Below are 19,212 nucleotides of genomic sequence, written 5' to 3'. Positions count from 1 at the left end.
GGATGGAAAGGGGATCTGCAGCATTTCCAGAGGTGAAAGTGGGCCGGTATGGCATACCGGTAAGAAAGTGGACGCCGGCACGCAGCCGACGTTAAAGTGCTGCTGCAGCACTTTAAGCACTGTACCGGCAGGGCCGCTGATGGGGGGGAGGGGGAGAGGGGGACGCAAAAGGGGCAGCTGCCCCAGGGCCTGGCGATTTAAAAGGGCCCGGGGCTCCTGGCAGTGGCCGGAGCCCTGGGCCCTTTAAATCGCTGCCAGAGCCCTGGGTGGCGCAAGCTGCGCAGTGCTGAAGGGCTGGCTGCGGGAGTCTGGCCCCAGCCCCGCCCCTTCTGCCCAAGGCCCCGCCACTTCCAGGGGCCCAGAGCTGCCCTCCCCCACCTTGCCCAGGAGCCGGGCCACCCTGCGTACCAGTAAGTCCTTTAAGTTACTTTCATCCCTGAGCATTTCCCAGGGACTCTGCTATTCCAGTTGTATCTGTTTATGTTCTTTCTCCCTGGGCCTGTCCTGCAGAGAACTGCGTGGAATTCCAGAAGGCAAACGCCTCTCTAAATGTGACGACCGAAAACGCCACCTCCCCTGTCATCGAGTTCTGGGAGTAAGTGAAAGACTTGTGTTTCTCTGACTCCTCTGGGAGTTACAATCCCCCAACCATGACTCTCAGCCCTTCCAGGCACTTCCTAGTTTATACACCTCAGGGTTTTCACAACACTTTAAACTGGACAGCACCCAGGAGAACAACATGGGTCAAATTCTGCTCTTGATTACTGTTCTGTTAATTTACAGTAACTTCACTGAGGTCAGTGGAGTTCCTTTGGATTCACACAGGTGTGCCTGAGAGGATACGCTGGCATCCTGTCTTATTTAGATCCTTCCTGTCTTTCCTGCACTCTGACCCAAATGTTGTCCCCCACACCTATGCAATCTCACTGACTTCAGTGAGGGATTCCACAGGGGTAAATGAGGTTAGAATTGGCTCTCTGTCAACAGACCTCGTCTTCACTGCTCTTTCTCCTGCCCCCGGTCCTACTCATTCTCTGATCATTCTCTTCTCACATCCTCTACCTGTTTCTCTTCTCTCTCTCCCTCACTCTCCTTTTGGCTACAACACAACTGCTCTTTTCTCCCATATCCTCTTTCTCTTCAACCTGCTCATGGTCACTCTTTATACAATCGTATCCCTTTTCAGCGTAGCCCAACGGGTTCGCAGATTTTCAGTCTAAATCTGTTCTTGACACATCGGGTCAAGTTCATCCTGGGTATAAACTCTACTGACACAGTGGAGTTAAAGTAGGATATCAATGGAGTTGCACCAGGGATGAACTTGGCCCTTGTTTCGCTCCAGAGAGAAGCTGAACTGGTCTCAGAGTTACTCTATGGGTTATCTTTGTAATTTCATCCTGGGCTAGTATAACGTGGAAAACACTGGCAGTATATGGCTCTGTGGATGAGGGGAAAGCAGTGGACTTGCTATTTCTTAACTTTAGCAAAGCTTTTGATACGGTCTCCCACAGTATTCTTGCCAACAAGTTAGAGGTATGGGCTGGATGAATGGACTATAAGGTGGATAGAAAGCTGGCTAGTTTGTCGGGCTCAACGGGTAGTGATCAATGGCTCCATGTCTAATTGGCAGCCGGTATCAAGCAGAGTGCCCCAAGGGTCAGTCCTGTGGCCGGTTTTGTTCAATATCTTTATTAATGATATGGAGGATGGTGTGGACTGCACCCTCAGCAAGTTTGCAGATGACGCTAAACTGGGAGGAGTGGTAGGTACGCTGGAGGCTAGGGATAGGATACAGAGGGACCTAGACAAATTAGAGGATTGGGCCAAAAGAAATCTGATGAGGTTCAACAAGGACAAGTGCAGAGTCCTGCACTTAGGATGGAAAAATCTAATGCACTGCTAAAGACTAGGGACCAAATGGCTAGGCAGCAGTTCTGCAGAAAAGGACCTAGGGTTTACAGTGGACAAGAAGCTGGATATGAATCAAGAGTGTGCCCTTATTGCCAAGAAAGCTAATAGCATTTTGGGCTGTATAAGTAGGAGAATTGCCAGCAGATCGAGGGACATGATCATTCCCCTCTATTTGGCATTGGTGAGGCCTCATCTGCAGTATTGTCCAGTTTTGGGCCCCACACTACAAGAAGGATGTGGAAAAATTGGAAAGAGTCCAGCGGAGGGCAACAAAAATGATTAGGGGGCTGGAGCACATGATTTATGAGGAGAGACTGAGGGAACTGGGATTATTTAGTCTGCAGAAGAGAAGAATGAGGGGGGATTTGATAGCTGCTTTCAACTACCTGAAAGGGGGTTCCAAAGAGGATGGATCTAGACTGTTCTCAGTGGCAGCAGATGACAGAACAAGGAATAATGGTCTCAAGTTGCGGTGGGGGAGGTTTAGGTTGGATGTTAGGAAAAACTTTTTCACTAGGAGGGTGGTGAAGCACTGGAATGGGTTACCTAGGGAGGTGGTGGAATCTCCTTCCTTAGAGGTTTTTAAGGTCAGGCTTGACAAAGCCCTGGCTGAGATGATTTAGTTGGGGATTAGGTCCTGCTTTGAGCAGGGGGTTGGACTAGATGACCTCCTGAGGTCCCTTCCAACCCTATGATTTTATGTTTCTACAGCTGGGAATGGGGTGAGACCGGTGGACATCCATAGAGTAGCAGCCACACCTCTCGTATCTTGCAAGGTTGGGCCTTCTCAGTATGTGAATTTGGGGGGCCCTCAAGAAACACTAGTGCTGCAGGACTCAGTGCTGGTGACTCAGCAGGTGGGACTCTCCCTTGGCAGCAGTACTCAGCCCAGCATGTTGACCATGGGCTGGAGGATGGGGACGTTTGTATAAGATGTAAAAACAACGGCTTGTGATCACTGAAGATTCCAGAGCCCCTGGTGGGAGGAGGGGCATTGCTAAGCACAGTGTCTCGGCTTCATTTCAGTCGGAGTAAACTCCCTTCGGCGACCCTAAATCCCCCTTGAAGATGTAAACAGCTGCAGAGTTCCTCCCTGCGTGTCCCAAACTGTTGTGCACAGCTGCTGTGCCCTGTTGAGCAGCAACCTGTGGCAGCTTCAGTTGAGCACAGGGATGTGATTCTGACCACTATAATCCACATTGGAACGCGGGGGGTTCCTTCCGGGAGGGAAGGAGCTGGGTCAATGTGTTGTTAATAAGCAAACAGTTAGTTCTGGCCGTAGTCAGCTTCTCTCCTCTCTCATGCTGCCTTTCACTAATTCTCCTTGTTTATCCCCCCTCTTCTGTCTCCCATGGCTTCTCTCGGACTGTCACGTGTACAGCGTGAGCTGCAGGGCTGGCATTTCTTGGCCTGCTCTGCCCGTGGCTGGCAGCTAAGAGACTGAGGTTAAAATCAATGTTTTGAACAGTTCTGTAGTATTGGGACAACAGCACATGGGAGTGGAAATTTCCATGGTTCCAGCTTCTCGGTCACAGCCTCTGATACAAGGGAGAAGCAGGCTCTGCTCTCAGTTGCTGGGAAATGGAGGGTAGGGGCCAGGGGAAGAGGGTAGACGTTTGCTTGAAAGATGCAAATCTGCATTGTATTGTGTACCCTTCTGGGGCTCCCTTGAGCTGCACTTGGTGCCCCCTTTGTCTACAGTTCCATGCTCTGTTACCATTACGCTCTTGTACCCTGCCAGGGTCCTTTCATGCTGTATGCCCTTGTGCCGTTCACTGTTGCATGCACGCAGGAGGCCTCCATTTAGCTGGCACTAGGAAAATAAGTGAGATGGGGAAATGCCAGAAAGCGAAGGGGGATTTCCCTTGGGCTCTGAGAGATCCTGCCTTTGTGCGGGACTGTTGATGGGGAGAGCAGGCATTTTCTTGGTCCCTGGCTGACGGGGCTGTGGAGCAGGAAAGGGTGCAAGTGCATCACCCATCTTGGATTGTTGGCATTTCAGGAGGTGCATCTTTTAGTTTTTGGATGATGCAGCAGGAGAGGGCACATGTGCAGCTCAAGGGAGCTGCAACTCCCTCTAGCACTGCCTCTAATTGCTGATGCTCTAGGGTGTTACTTGGCCGAACCTTTGTGGGCTGGGACTGCAGAACAGATGAGTTTGTCTTCTGATCTCTGGGTGTGCAGACGACGTTGTGGGAGAGGCCAGCAACTTCCATTCTCCAGCAGCTGGGGCAGCACAGCTGGGATAGAGTAGCAGAAGCTGCAGCGTGGGAAGTTGCTATGTAGTTAGCGTCCTCAGTGATCTCCATTATTCTCTTGCGTTGTCATGTGGTCTTCTACAGTCCTGGGCATGGCACGTGCTGCCTTGCAGTTTTGGCTCCTAAAGGGGAATATCTTTATACTGTGTGATCCCAATCCTTTGTCATCCTACCTAACGGAGTTGGAAGGAATTAGGTGAGGGTGGTCCTCATGTAGGATTCCTTGTGATCTATGTCAGAACACCAGCTGGTTTAAAGCACTTCAGAGGGGTAGGGAAATCTTATTATTTGTAATGCAGTATGCAGCAGCTGTGATCAGAGGCCATGTTGTGTTAGGTGCTGTACATTCATGTAGTAAGAGATTTCCTGACCCAAAGACCCTGCAATCTAAATAGACAAGACAAAGGGAGGGAGAGGGAACGGAGGTGAAGTGTCCTGCCCAAGCAGGTCAGTGACAGAGCTGGGAATGGAGCCCAGGTCTCCTGCCCCCTAGGCTGCGACCCTGCCCACCGGGCCTTTTATTTCTGAGAGGGAAACAGTTGAGGAATGTCCTTTGCCCTTTCCTGAGGTGCACAGTTCAGGGTTAGGGCTTGATCTCCCTAAACTGCAAAGCATCACCAGGGGCCCTTGAGGACTGGCTGGTCATTGAGGATCTAACGGCTGAACGTAGCAAGACTCAGTCTGTTTGCCTTCCCAGGAGGAGAGTGTTGAAGATTTCCGCTGGCATACAGCACTTGGGGAGCCTGCGCTGGGAGCTGGCTCTTTGCCTCCTGCTCGCCTGGGTCATCTGCTACTTCTGCATCTGGAAAGGAGTCAAGTCCACAGGCAAGGTGAGTGCCTGTTCAGGTCTGGCCTCCGCCTTCATTGCAGTCCAAGGTGCTGCAGCTCCTGAGCTGAAACCCAGCTCTCACAGACCCAATGAGAACTTGCAACTCCCTCTAGCACTGGGCAAGCCCAGCAGGGTTCAGATCCCAAAGGGGTTTGTGAACTGGAATCTGCAGGGGATGGGAGCAGATGGGTTTCTATGAATTTGAACCTCCAAGAAGAACACTTGTCTTTGGACCCCTCCCCCAAAAAGGACTCCCTTTACCACCCCCAGCTACCTCATCACTCCAGAAAACACTGGGACCCATTCTTATAATAAATGTCTGCAGGGGAGGCCCAGTGCTCTCCCCCCACGTTCCCACTCCTTCAGGCCAGGTCCTCAAGGAGCTGCCACCTTCCCTCCATTGGGGTCTTCAGGAGAGGCTACCTGGCATGGGCTGGTGATTCTCCCACGTCCTTAAAGGATCTTTTTTATTTGGGGGCGTGTGTGATGTGCCAGCCACCCATCCCCCACTTATACAGAAAGATTAGGGAGAACATTCCTTCTCCAGCTGGCAGCTGGGGTTCAGAGTAGCCTCCAAATCTTTCAGGTGATAGCTAAGGAAATGCTGAAGGACCAAAGGGCCCCCTCTGCCTCAGGACCAAAGGAATTTTCCATCTCCTGCCCTTGGCCCCAAAGAGAACTGTATCCTAGCACAAGTTCTAGAACTGGGGGATTGCCAGTGAATTTACTCCTGGGGTAACACAGCCCCAGCTTATTCCTTTCCATTCCTGCTTGCTCACCCACGTCCTGACTGAATTATTTGTGTGTTATTTGCCAATCTGAGACATCTAAGAATGTCCAAGGTGTTTGACTTTTTGCATGACATTTTGATTACAAAAAACCTAGAACGATATAAAATTAACATGCAGTGTAGTTGTAGCTGTGTCAGTCCCAGGATATTAGAGAGACAAGGTGAATGAGGTAATATCTTTTATTGGACCAACTTCTGTTAGTGAGAGAGACAAATTTTCAAGCCATACAGAGTAGTTCTTCTTTTTCTTCTCCTCCTCGCTCGGTCTGGCTATAAGCTTGTCTCGCTCAACAACAGAGGTTGGTTCACCCATCTTGTTTATATAAAATTAAAATGGCACAAATTCAGTGGATTAAAAGCTGGCTAGCTGATGAGTCTCAAAATGTAATTGTAAATGGGAAATCATCGTTGAGTGGGTGTGTTTCTAGTGGTGTCCTGCAGGAGTCAGTTCTGAGCCCTCTGTTATTTAACGTATATATCAATGAACTGGAAAAAAACATAAAATCACGACTGATGAAGTTTACAGATGACACATGGCATGGTAAATGAAGAGGACAGGTCATGGATACAGAATCATCTGGATTGCTTGGTAAACTAGGCACAAGCAAACAATGCGATTTAATATGTCTAAATTTAAATGTATACAATGGAACACGGACTGTAGGCTGTATTTCCAGGCTGGGAACTCTATCCTGGGAAGCAGAGACTCTGAAAAAGATTTTGGGGTTGTGGTGGGTAATCAGCTGAACGTGAGCTACCAGTGCAATGCTGTGGCTAAAAGGGCTAATGCGATCCTTGGATGTATAACAGGGGAATCATGAGTAGGGGCAGAAAGGTTATTTTACCTCTGTATTTGGCACTGGTGTGGCCATTATTGTAATACTGTATCCAGCTCTGGTGTCCACAATTCAATAAAGATGTTAATAAATTGGAGAGGATACAGAGAAGAGCCACAAGACTAATTAGAGGATTAGAAAACATGCCTTATAGTGATAGACTCAAAGAACTCAGTCTATTTAGCTTAACAAAGAGAAGATTAAGGGTTATCTTGATTAGTCTATCTAGATACGTACATATCTGGGGAACAGAAATTTAATAATGGGCCCCACAGTTTAGCAGAGAAGGACATAATATGATGTAATGGTTGGAAGCTGAAACTAGACTAAATTTAGACTGGAATTAAGGGGTCAATATTTAATAAGGAGGGTAATCCGTCATTGGAACAAATTACCAAGGGTCGTGATGGAGTCTCTAGCACCGATAATTTTAAAATCAAGGCTGGATGTTTTTGTAAAAGATCTGCTCTAGGGATTATTTTGGGGCAGTTCTATGGCCAGTGTTATATGTGAGGTCAGACTAGTTGATCACAGTGGTCCCTTCTGGCCTTGGACTCTATGAACCTAAGTGTTGTATCTTAGTGCTTTGAAGTGTGGAGTGCCCTGGTCTGTAGTGCCTGCAAATAACTGGTTTGGGAAGTGGACAGGCAGATGAACTAACATGACCAGGGCCCAGCAAAGAGGCAGCCATACCCCAGGGTCCTTTAACAAAGGTTGGGGGTGAGGAGGGAGAGGGAGGAGGCAGGTGTTGCAAGGAGATGTTGCCTACCTGACAGGAGATGGGGCTTAATTCACTCATGTTTGTAAAGCGATTTATCTTCAAATAAAAGGCATAGTAGAAGTGCAAATTCTAATAAATGCAATAATGGGCAGTGGATGGAGGGAGACTGGTATTAACAGGGAAAGAGAGAATAACTCCACTGCTCCATGATAAGCACCCCGACCTAATCTGCTCAGCTACCAAGCCCTCCCTCACTCTTGGTGACAAGACCAATACTCTCCTGCATGCACCCCTTTCCCCCCATGACAATCAAGGTGTCTCGGTTAATCGTCCTGCTCACCTTAGCTGTACTTCCTTGGTTGCCTGCATTCTCTCGTACTCATTCTCTTCTGGAACAGAGCTGTGTAACTCTGGCCTGACTCCATCCCATCCCTGCTTCCTTGATCTTTGTTAATGCAAATGACAGTAGCATGTTCTGTAAGATCATTAGTTAGTTTCTGCTCCCCCTCTTGAACCATTCCCAGTTGGCTTTATGCTTGGAGTCAGCAAGCGCAGAGGGACATAAAAATGTTTTAATAACAAAGGGTGTCCTCTTCATGCACTTTAAACAAAACAGAACCATGATGTGGTGGTAGACCTGACCGAATCCACTTGCCATGAGCGATAGCATGGATGTCAGTGGCTTTCCTGAGTTCACTATGGCCTCAGAAGCTGGCAAACCTCTTAAGAATTTGTAGGAGTAGGAGGGGTGGAGTAAGGGAAATCAGCTTGTGAAGACGGTTCCTATGGAGCAAAATATGAAGAAGAAAAAGGCAGTTACTGCTGTGGCCTGGTGAAAGAAGGCAGAGGCGTCTATAACACATGACTCCCAGCAGGCATGATGGTAAGGCACTGCAAACTAATTTACAAAGCATATGCTATGCAAAAAGCAAACCCAGTTGATGCTAGATACATATTCCATGCAAAAACACCAAAGGATCTTAACAAAAAAGAATGGTGAGAGTAATTTCTTTTGCACAGACCCCATGGTCAGAGAGAGACTTCTCAATGAAGGAGCTCAGCTTTCCCTAGAAACAGACATAGATGCAGCTAGGGTGATCAATGTACAGAAACCCAGCATGAAACAATGGCTGCTGGAATGCAAGCCTATCCGAGGGGAAAGGTTTTGCCAGTATTGGGGAGTTACCTGTTGCCAAAAGAAAGGGACAAAGAGTGACCTGAAATCTCCTCCGCACCACTAACAGCAGCAGGAGTGACCTCATGCATCCCAAGGCACAGAAAACTGTGCATGGATATCCAGGAAGACACATGAGTACAGGCATTTTCCTGGAGAAGATTGTCACAGATGGAATCACTTTGCAGAGGCACGTGGCTCTGACTCAACATGACCATGTATGTTATTGACCAGCATGTGACAGAACAATGTTTCTGATCCCAGCAAGGTTTCTAGCGATATGGTTAGTGCTAACAATGCTCAAGAAATAAAAAGATTGTGCCTGAGCCAAGCATCAAGTAATACCTCATTAGACCCAGATGTTCACATTGCTGGATACATTCTTAAACCGGAGAAAACATTCTCCAAATTGAGACTGCCAGTTTCACAGCAGTCACTCGCAAGCATCAAATGAAAAGCTTAAAAGACAGAGCCCATGCAAGCTACAAAGCAGATATACAACTACCACAATGAAGCTTGAATCATCTGTTGTGGGCACTTGGGCAGCACCAATTTATGGGCCTGGAATCATGTTTGGATCTTGAACTTATAAAACTGGTGCAATCTCTAGATCCAAATGGGAATGCAAAGCCTGATATTCCCACAGAAAGCTTCAAAGCAGATGGGCTATTACCATCAAACATTTCCTTTTATCTTACCCCAATTCTCAGCCCACTCATCTGTGGGCCAGGAAAGACCTGACGTGCATACTCTGATCACCTGAATCAGGTAGTAGATCACATAGTAAATATAGGGATAATCATTAAAATGACAACCTGCAGACTGGACTTACTTGCTAGCTATTGTACAGAAGCCCTCAACAGGCAAATTTGGAGCCTGCGTCAATCCTTGAGGCAAAACCTTTGCCAATATTTGAAGACATTACCTCTAAGCTTCCTCAGTGTCCTGGATGCAAGGTCAGAGTGTCAGTCAAGTAAACGCCTTGAACAGTCAATCCAAAAGACCACAAATTTTGTGGATGTGGATTCCGTCACCTACCTTTTTGGCACAATCTGAGCCAGAGATAAAATACAGTGCAAGGCTGATGAGATATGTGAAGGATTCATTGGAGTTGTAGCCATCATCAATGACATTCTAATATTTCCTTATTCAAAGGGAGGACATCATGCAAACCTTTCTCCCCTTCCCTACTTCAGAGCTGACCAAAGGTGCTGGAACAATTTTTATAGTGAGATGCTGATGACCGAAACCATGTATTTGGGTTGTTGTTACTACTTCAAGCCAGGGGGTGCAGCAGCCCCAGCACCCCTAGTTCCAGCACCACTGGAGGTGACCGAGAAAAAGATGCGCACCTGACCTAGGAAAAAGCATGATTTGCATTCCAGCAGAAGCTGGGTTGGAGATTGCTTTATGGCAGATAGAATGAATCCAGATCCAGCAAACATCACTGTGGTAGAGGACATGGAACTACCACCTAATCCGGCAGAAGAGGGGGCAATTCTTGTATAAGAAATATGGCAGAATATAAAGAACATAGTTCTATTGTGTGCTATTTGGGGCAGGGAATCCTCTTCATTTTGTGTGTGTAGAATGCCTAGGATGATGGGGACCCAGTCCCTGATGGGAGCCTCTAAGCACCACTGCAATACCAATGATTGATGATCCTAATAAAAGAAATGGATCCAGTGGGTTTCCTACTTTGATCATAACAAAACTATCAGCAGACAGGTCTAGGAAGGGAATTGGTGCAGCACTGCTCTAGGAAGGCTAGCAACTACGTTGTATATCAAAGTCCTTCATGCCACCAGAAGAACAGCATGCACAAATGAGAAAATGTATATACATGCATGCATATATGTAGTTGTATTTGAGTACAATCCCTTTTGTCAGCATATGTAAGCATATGTTACAGTTGAATCTGACCATTAACTGCTTGGATCAGTCCAGAAGAAATCACTCATCACATTACCACCCAGGTGACAGTCAGGGTCTTCAGTTGCAGAAGGATAATAGCCAAATTGTGTATTCCCCAGGAAAATACACCCCCGCCCCCCTAGTACTTGGATCAAGTACTTGGGTCACTGGTACTTGGGTCAAGACGAATGTTGGAGTTACTATGCAGGTGCATAGAATCTTCCAGCATACAGGCGAAGATTAGAGGTAACCAATGGAAGGATGAACAAATGAAACAAATAATATTGAATGGATGGGGAGAAATTAGAAAGAAAATGATTTCACATCATCATGCAATACAGGCACCATATAGATGAACTTTCACTCTCGTGTGGCATAACCTTTTAAAGGTGAAAAAACAGTTATCCTATTGCATTCAGACTAAATATTCGGAGATAAACCTCACTAGGCACATGGTCATGGAAAAATCCAAACAGAGACTTTGATGTATTCTTTTGGCCTAGTACGTGTTAATCATCTTGTCTTAAGATGTCTGATATGCCTTAAAAAGTATATAGTAAATGCAAGCGCATCAGTGATTCTGCATGAAATGCCAACAAAACCATGTCAACCCATGGGCACTGATTTGTTTATGTTGAACAATGAAGACTACAGTATGTCATTGTTGTGGATTACTATAGCAATTAGTCTGAACAATCCCCAAAGTACCACAATAACCCAAGTTATATTTGCAAGACGTAGAATCCCAGAAAGGATTAGCACGGACATTGGACTTCAGTATTCCTCAAAGGAATGCAACTACTTTGCCAAAGTAAGGGCTTTCAAACATATCTAAGTCCATCTTATTCATAAGGCAAGTAGGCTAAGTAGTAGAACACATGATGCATAAAGACCCCTATTTTGGACTACCTGAGTATTAGAACACTCCTTGCAACAGCTCTAAGTCACTCGGTCCTGATGTTGATGGGATGTCTGTGTTCAGCATTGCTCTTTATGTAGGAACAGCTGAAACATGAAGCAGTGAGTCTCAGCCAAGTGCCAGCTGCTAGTCCCAGTGCTCAGTGCTGATGCTGCAGTACAAGGGAGACAGGATGGTGGCCACTGGAAACCCCTTGCTCTGAAACTGGCAAATATTGAAAAACCGTATCAGGTTCACACCCTGATAGGGTGACCAGACAGCAAACGTGAAAAATCGGGACGGGGGATGTGGGGTAATAGGAGCCTATATAAGAAAAAGACCCAGAAATTGGGACTGTCCCTATAAAATCGGGACATCTGGTCACCCTACACCCTGAATGCATGTGAATGTTAAGACAACCATTGTTTGCTTCAGATACCAGAAAACCATCACATTCTCTGAACTTGTTGACTGTATCCTGGCTCTAACATCAGTATGGAACTCAGCAGTCCAGAAGCTGATATAGACATACCCATCATTTCCACATACTGTTTCTCCATCTGTAATCACAACTTGTGAACTACTGTAAGTACTGGCAGGAACAATAGCACCCTTTGGAATGGCACAAGTGCCCCTACCTATGAACCCATTTGTTACCAGGTCTGTCTGACCGGCAGAGCTGAGGGAAAGTTTAGACTCGCAAGGTTTTTGATGTGACATCACAGTTTAAATGGGTTTCTGTCTTACAACACCCAGGCACACAGTGCATGTCTGTATTACTTCAATAAAAAGTTTGCTGCTAGGTTACATTCACCTCAAACAATAAGACTAATTCTTATTACTACTGACGATTCCTTGATGATATCCCAAGGACTGTCTCATCATGAAGGGAGATGTACCAGGACAAGCTGCTGTTATTTGCATCCATCTTGTTAGTTTTAGATTATGCTCTCTTGGCCTACTCCATACCAAGAGACTTGCTTGGTATGACTCCTTCCTTCGCTTTCCTGTCAGAATGAGCAGATGGAAATAAGGGCCCAGATTCTCAGCTGGTATAGATCGATGGAACTACATTGAATTCAATGGAGCTACCCTGACTTACGCCAGCTAAGACCAAGCCTGGTGCTTAGATCACTACCAAGATCGGCGGGCAGTGATCCATCCAGCGTGGTGAAGACACCACGGTAAGTCGGTCTAAGGACGTCAACTTCTGCTACATTATTCACGTAGCTGAAGTTGCGTAACTTGGATCGATTTCTCTCCCCCCCTCCCCCCCCCCGGGGGAGACCAGGGCCAAGCCTAAAGAGGGATTATCTAGTTGTAGATATAATGGCCACATTGTGACTTTTCTAACCACTCAGTAAAAGTGAATTGCTTTCTACTCTGCTTTAAAGACTACCTGAAACATAGTAATCCTGCCTCTTCCCTGCCTCCATCTTGCTGATCCGGTCTCATCCTGGCCTTTCTAACTTGCTCTTGCACTGCACTTGCTCCCTTTTGTGGCAAGATTTCATTGGTGTCGTAGGTTTCTGGCCATTTCCCCAGGCTGCCCTCTCACATTTGCTTTGTTGTGTTCTCCTGCCAGGTGGTGTATTTCACTGCCACGTTCCCGTACCTCATGCTGGTAGTTCTGCTGATCAGGGGAATCTCTCTGCCGGGGGCGATGCAGGGCATCCTGTTCTACCTTTACCCAGACCTCACTCGTCTCATGGACCCTCAGGTAAGATGGAAGGAGGACTGATTGGCTGAGCTCTGCTTGGGTGTGTGCATGTGTTTGTAATTCTCTCTCTTTCTCTTCCATCCAATTCTCTTCTTTGCCCCCATTCCCCCTTTTAATTTTCCCCCTGTTCTTTCTCCTTCTCTCTCCCCACTCCATCTCTTACTCTTTGCCTTTTCCTTTTCATTCACTCTTCTGTCTCCTTTTCCTCTTCCACCCTGTGAACATAATGCACGTTGACATTCACAAGCATTCAGCTGACGCCATCAAGGTCCCCCAACTAAGCTAGCTTCACTGTTCAGTTTTCACCAGCAGAGTTCCTAAAATCCCAAAGCCCTTTCTCTCCATGATGTTTCTTGGCTGATGCTATTGGTAAATGATGTAGGCTTCAGACACTACTGATGGGGCCACTAAACTTCTTAGCTGCTTGGTGACACCAGTCAATCAACTCTGTCTTCTGGAGACACTCATTGTAAAACTCCTCTCCTCTCCTGAGCCAGATCGAGGGGGAATGGAGGCCCCAGAGCCACAAAGATTTAGGAACCTTTATTTTTTGATGCAATGCGGTGATATTTAATATAATTGGAGGCAAAGCGGAGGCCATCAGCCCTTCCTACCCCATCTTAGAGTATGGGAGGAAGGTACTTCTGAATGCTGCTGTAGTGTCAATCCACTAAACACCTTGCTCCCCATCTCCCTTGTTTTCCTCTCTCCCCTTTCCCTTGATTAGAAATTCCTGCCAGTTTGACTGAAGGTTCAGTGCCCGACTGCCGTTTTTAATCTCTTCAGGACAAGTTCCTCCACGTTAAATCCTGGCTCCAGCTGAGCTGCTGTACCAGCCTTTGTGCGAAGGTGTCTCCAAAGGAGATTAAAGGGTGCCTGCCTGGAAAATAGGTCAGCGAAACCCTTCGTAACCCCTTTAACTCTTTCCGCTCCAGGCCAAGCATTTTTTATTTTGAGTACAGATGCGTGAATGCACAGTATGCGGGGAGGGGGATGACTGAGGGAGGCCATGCTGTAGCAAGCCCCTGATGCACCACTCTATGCATGGAGAATGGGTTTCTTTGGATGTGAGGCGGCATTCTCTAGTGCTTCCAGTTGGGGAGTCAAAGTCAGGACCTCCTGGGTTCTGTGCTTGGTTCTGCCATTGATTCTCTATGACCTTGAGCAGGTCATTTAGGCCAACGTTTTCAAATCTGGGTGCATAAATGTGGAATCACAGAGTTAAGTAAAAGCTGGCCTGATTTTCTGAGTCAGCGGACACACTTAAATCCTGCACAAATCAGTGACAGCCAGAGCTCTGCACCTCTGAACATCAGGCCACTTTTAACTATGGGCCTAAACAATGATTTAGAAGCCTAATGTCAGGCACCCATGTGTGAAAATGGAGGCCTTTCGCTCTCTGTTTATGCATCAGTTAAATGGAGGTGACAGTGACCTCCCTTGTGGTAAGGATGTTACAAGACTTAGGCTCTTTTGAACTCCCTCCCCCAAGTGACTTAGGCCAGGTCCACACTTGAAACTTGTGCCAGCATAGTAATGTCAGCTAGGGGGTGACTTTTTTTGACGCTTTTACCCTGGCAAAAGCCAGAGTGTAGGCCCAGTTACCCTGGCAGAAAAGTTCTTTTGCTTAGGGAACTGGTATAAGCTATACCAGGAAATGCTGTTTTTTTGGCTGGAATAAGCTGCATCTACACTATAGCTATACTGGCCAACCCTTTCTGGTGTGTACTAGAAGCACAACTGCCAGTGAAAGTCAGTGACTCCCAACTCATTTACATACATTTATTAATTGCACTGTTAATATTAATAAAGCACTTTGATGTTCCCTGCTGGAAAGTACTATGGAAACCCATGTATGGGAAAGTCCTGTAGAACTTACTAGGGATGAAATTCAGCAGGTGGAGAGGTTGTTTCCATCCATATGTCGGATTTGGGAAGCTCCTCATTTCATGCCTGATGCTTCTCCTATATGAAAAATGTCCTATAGAATTCAACAGAAAATGATCACCTTTCTATAGTGGTTTTAATCATCCTGTAGGATTTAACAGCAAGGCTGTAAGTTTCAATTAACTTCTATAAGACTTTCACATGAGCGCTCTACTCTGCGCTGGTTAGGCCTCAACTGGAGTATTGTGCCCAGTTCTGGGCACCGCATTTCAAGAAAGATGTGGAGAAATTGGACAGGGTCCAGAGAAGAGCAACAAGAATGATTAAAGGTCTTGAGAACATGACCTATGAAGGAAGGCTGAAAGAATTGGGCTTGTTTAGTTTGGAAAAGAGAAGACTGAGAGGGGACATGATAGCAGTTTTCAGGTATCTAAAAGGGTGTCATGAGGAGGAGTGAGAAAACTTGTTCATCTTAGCCTCCAAGGATAGAACAAGAAGCAATGGCTTAAACTGCAGCAAGGGAGGTTTAGGTTGGACATTAGGAAAAAGTTCCTAACTGTCAGGGTGGTTAAACACTGGAATAAACTGCCTAGGGAGGTTGTGGAATCTCCATCTCTGGAGATATTTAAGAGTAGGTTAGATAAATGTCTATCAGGGATGGTCTAGACAGTATTTGGTCCTGCCATGAGGGCAGGGGACTGGAGTCAATGACCTCTCGAGGTCCCTTCCAGTCCTAGAATCTATGAATCTATAAGGAATGGTCAGCACCCCAATCTCTGCTGTGTGTGTCATAGTAAAGCCTCCATTTTGCAAGGACAGTGTGACTCCTGCTAGCCATTCTGATGCCCAGTCAGGTCGAGCAGGCTCTAATTGGCTCTAGAGGGCACTCCTGCAAGCTGTAACTATTTTTGACCTGCAGCCTGTTGGTGGCAAATCATTATAGAAAATAAAACACATCCGTTCCAATCTGATTCTCGCAACTAGACGCATCACTGATGGGCAAACGATACATCAGAAGAGGGGAAGATGATAACCACTTACAAATATTTGAAAGGTGTCATTGCTGAGGAGGAAGGGGAATTATTTTGGTGATACCAAGGAGGATGTACAGTTGAGGCAAGGTACAGTGGCCAGGGCATCGGATTGATATTTAGAAGACCTTGGGTCTGTGACTGACTCTACTGGGTAATCTTGGGCAAGGTTTTGAAATTCTCCAGCCTATATTATATAGGAGGCCAGACTAAATCATCTGATGGTCCTCCTGATCTTACATGTTAGGGATCTATGAAAGTCCCTGAAACCTTTCTGTACCTCAGTTCTCCCTCTGTAAAATGCTTACATTTAAAACACCAAATATAACGGACTCCTTGTGGGCAAGCCAGCGACCAAGAACTAGTCACTGAAATAATTCCACAAAGAATTTTGAGTAATAAAGAATTCTGAGAAAATCTTGATCTGCCCCTGGACAATATGCAAACAGAACGAGGTAAAATTCACCAAACAAACGATTCATTTGGAATGATTTGACTAGCTCTAATGACAATTTTCTTTTTTAAAAAAGGAGTTGAGTATCCCAGCCATTTTTGGGGCAGTATTAATCTAACCCCTCCTCCTCATTTATTACTGATCCTATGTTCTCTCTAACCCTGAAGGTCTCATTCTTTCACAGCAGGTGGCCCATTTCAATAGAAAGAGTGCCTCAAGGACACATACTGATCACATAATTTCCCACGTAACTCCGTGGGAAATTAATACTGGGAAATTCCTGATGTAATCTATTAGCCAAAGGTATAACGAAATCCAGTGCTTTGAGCTGAAACTAGAAAATTCAGACTATGTTAAGCAGGAGGACAGTCTAGATCAGTGGTTCTCAACCAGGGGCCATGGGCCCACTGTGAGCTGGTTTCAGGGGGTCTGCCAAGCAGGGGCAGCATTAGACTTGCTGGGACCCTGGGCAGAAAGACGAAGCCCCGCTGTATGGGACTGAAGCCGGGGGGCCAAGCCCCACCATCCGGGGCTGACGCCAAAGCCTGAGCAACTAAGCTTTGTGGGGTCCCCTATGGTGGGGGACCGTGGGAAATTGCCCTGATTGCTACCCCCTAATGCTGGTCCTGGCTTTTATATGCAGAAAATCAGTTGTTGTGGCACAGGTGGACCGTGGAGTTTTTGTAGCATGTTAGGGGGGCCTCAATGAAAAAGGTTGAGAACCCCCGGTCTAGATTATGATAGTTGACCCTTCTAGCCTCAATGCCCATGAATCGATTCTCTACCTGTAAATGATTTAGCAGGTGAAAATAGGAAGGAGGAGCAGTTAGCTCTCTGGACCAACAGCAAGGGTTCCAGAGACTGCAGTTTGAGAACCTGTGGTCTAGTGTTGGTTTCCTACTGACCTTTCCAAAAGCCCTCCCTATTCTCTCTGTCCCTCTGGCTAGCAGGAACTCATTCTGCTTATATAAGAACTAATTAATTATGTTCAGTAGTGCTGAAAAGCCTCCGTTGGTGGTTGGGGCCCCTCTCTGCTAGGCATTGTACAGACACGTAGGAGGACATTGTGTAGGAAGAGCTTGCAGTCTGTGCCCTTGATTCTGCAGTGAGACCCACATAGGGGAACACTTACAGCTGCCCAGAGTCCCAATGAAGTTGATGAGATACGACATGGTTAAAATGTTTGTCCCCAAGGATCCAAGCAGGACAGGGGCTTAACTTGAGACAAGACTCAACAAGAAAGTGTAAGAAACAGGAAGGCAGGTGAACATAACAGTAATAAGCTCCCATGGTTATAGAGGCTAACAATGAGCTCAAGCCCGGAAGGGGCCGAGCACTCCGGCCCTGACCCAGGAAGCTCTTAGCTCCATGAGGCGTTCCACTGACTTCAGAGCTACTGCTTGGGCATCAGGTTAAATATGTGTCAGTGCTTTCCCTGATCCAGAGAGCTCCACCCGTGGCAGGTTTGGGCCCTATATGCCCAACTTCTGGCTCTGAAGCATTTGTCTTTTTTAAACCTCTGTCTATTTCAATTCTTTTTTAATAACCTCTGCCTAGTCTATTTTATTTTGTCAGACAGCTGCCTGTTTCTCTCCTTTTTTTTTTTTTTTTAAAAAAAAAAGAACTTGTCTATGCGTATGTTCCCCCTCTCTCGTTTATATTATTTAATAACGCTGCCTGTTTCGGTTTCCTTCTGTTAACTTTTGCCTGTTTCTGGGTTGTTAGAAATAGCATTGATCTTTAGTACAAAAATCTTAGCTTAAGCTGCTCTCTTACCCTAGGTCCCATGATGCACCATCCTCTCTCCAAACAGTGAGGTCGGCCTCTTTCCTTGCAGCCTGCCCACACCCCTCTCTGCCAGCTGCAGTGCACAGATCAGGGGAGAGATTCCAGAGGAGGTTACGGCAAAGGTGGCCTGGGGGAGAGGGGTTAGGGTGCCCTGGGGAAGCATCATCTGGTGGATGGAGGGAGGTCAGAGAGGGTGGCCAATCAGGAGGGAGTGGGAATCTGCAGGGTTTGTTTCAGAACATGCCTTGTTCTGACATCACTGCTAGGGACAAAGGGCTATGCAGGAATTTGCTGTCTGACCTACATGGCTGAGGGAGGAGGGAAGCATGGGGCTTTTGTACCCATGGTGAGGGAGGGATTTGAATCCCCTTGCTTCAATCTGGATTTAAGAGAAGCCCCAGCTGGGCCTCTCACCACCACTCTGCTGCTGCTGTCACTGCTTGGGGAGCCTCGATGCTTCACAGCCAGGGGGGAGCGTGGTTGGATCCAGCTAAATATTATTTGTTCCCCTTATTTATTTTTCCCAGCAAGCCTTTAACTGACTCTGTACATTCTTGTTTGGTTGTCGCCTCCCCTGCCCCCTTTCCATTTCTGAGAAAGAGAGAGAATATTGGCGGGTGTGTTTGTTTTTTGCCTCCTGCCTCACCCATGGAGGGCGGAGTGCTTGTGTGTGTGTGTGTGTGTGTGTGTGTGTGTGTGTGTGTGTAGATGATGTTTGTTTACATGATGTTCTGCTCTCTTCTGTGGATGCCTATGTCTAATAGTATCTCCAGGCATGTGTCTGCGTGGCCTCCTGAACTCTGCTCCCAGGCGCATTGGTAGGGGCATGCGGGACGGCATATATCTATCTGGATCCAGTGAAATGAGCCTGGCTTGTGGCTGCACTGGAGCGGTATGCGCATTGCTACCGGATTGCACTGAGCCTCTGCTTGCTCTCTTGCTTTGCATCCCCAGGTTCTTCCCTGTCACCTGACAGGGGTGCGCCGGTAGGGTAACGTTGC

General features: G+C 46.8%; 1 protein-coding gene across 5 annotated transcripts in view; it reads left to right on the top strand.

Moving 5' to 3' along the window:
* The window catches only part of SLC6A13 (solute carrier family 6 member 13), a 66,903-nt gene that overhangs the window by 16,489 nt on the left and 31,202 nt on the right, over nucleotides 1–19,212 (top strand). For 4 of the 5 annotated variants that reach the window (XM_054034947.1, XM_054034938.1, XM_054034964.1 and 1 more), the window contains 3 exons: nucleotides 511–595; nucleotides 4,867–4,999; nucleotides 12,917–13,051. In XM_054034947.1, coding sequence (XP_053890922.1) covers nucleotides 511–595; nucleotides 4,867–4,999; nucleotides 12,917–13,051 — 353 coding nt within the window. The remainder of the gene's footprint in view (nucleotides 1–510; nucleotides 596–4,866; nucleotides 5,000–12,916; nucleotides 13,052–19,212) is intronic. The other variant, XM_054034954.1, reaches the window with a different exon arrangement.

The sequence above is a fragment of the Malaclemys terrapin genome, chromosome 1, assembly GCF_027887155.1.
Source record: "Malaclemys terrapin pileata isolate rMalTer1 chromosome 1, rMalTer1.hap1, whole genome shotgun sequence".
NCBI lineage: Eukaryota > Metazoa > Chordata > Testudines > Emydidae > Malaclemys > Malaclemys terrapin.
Note: the sequence above shows the minus strand (reverse complement) of the source record. Positions and strands in the feature narration are given on the sequence as shown.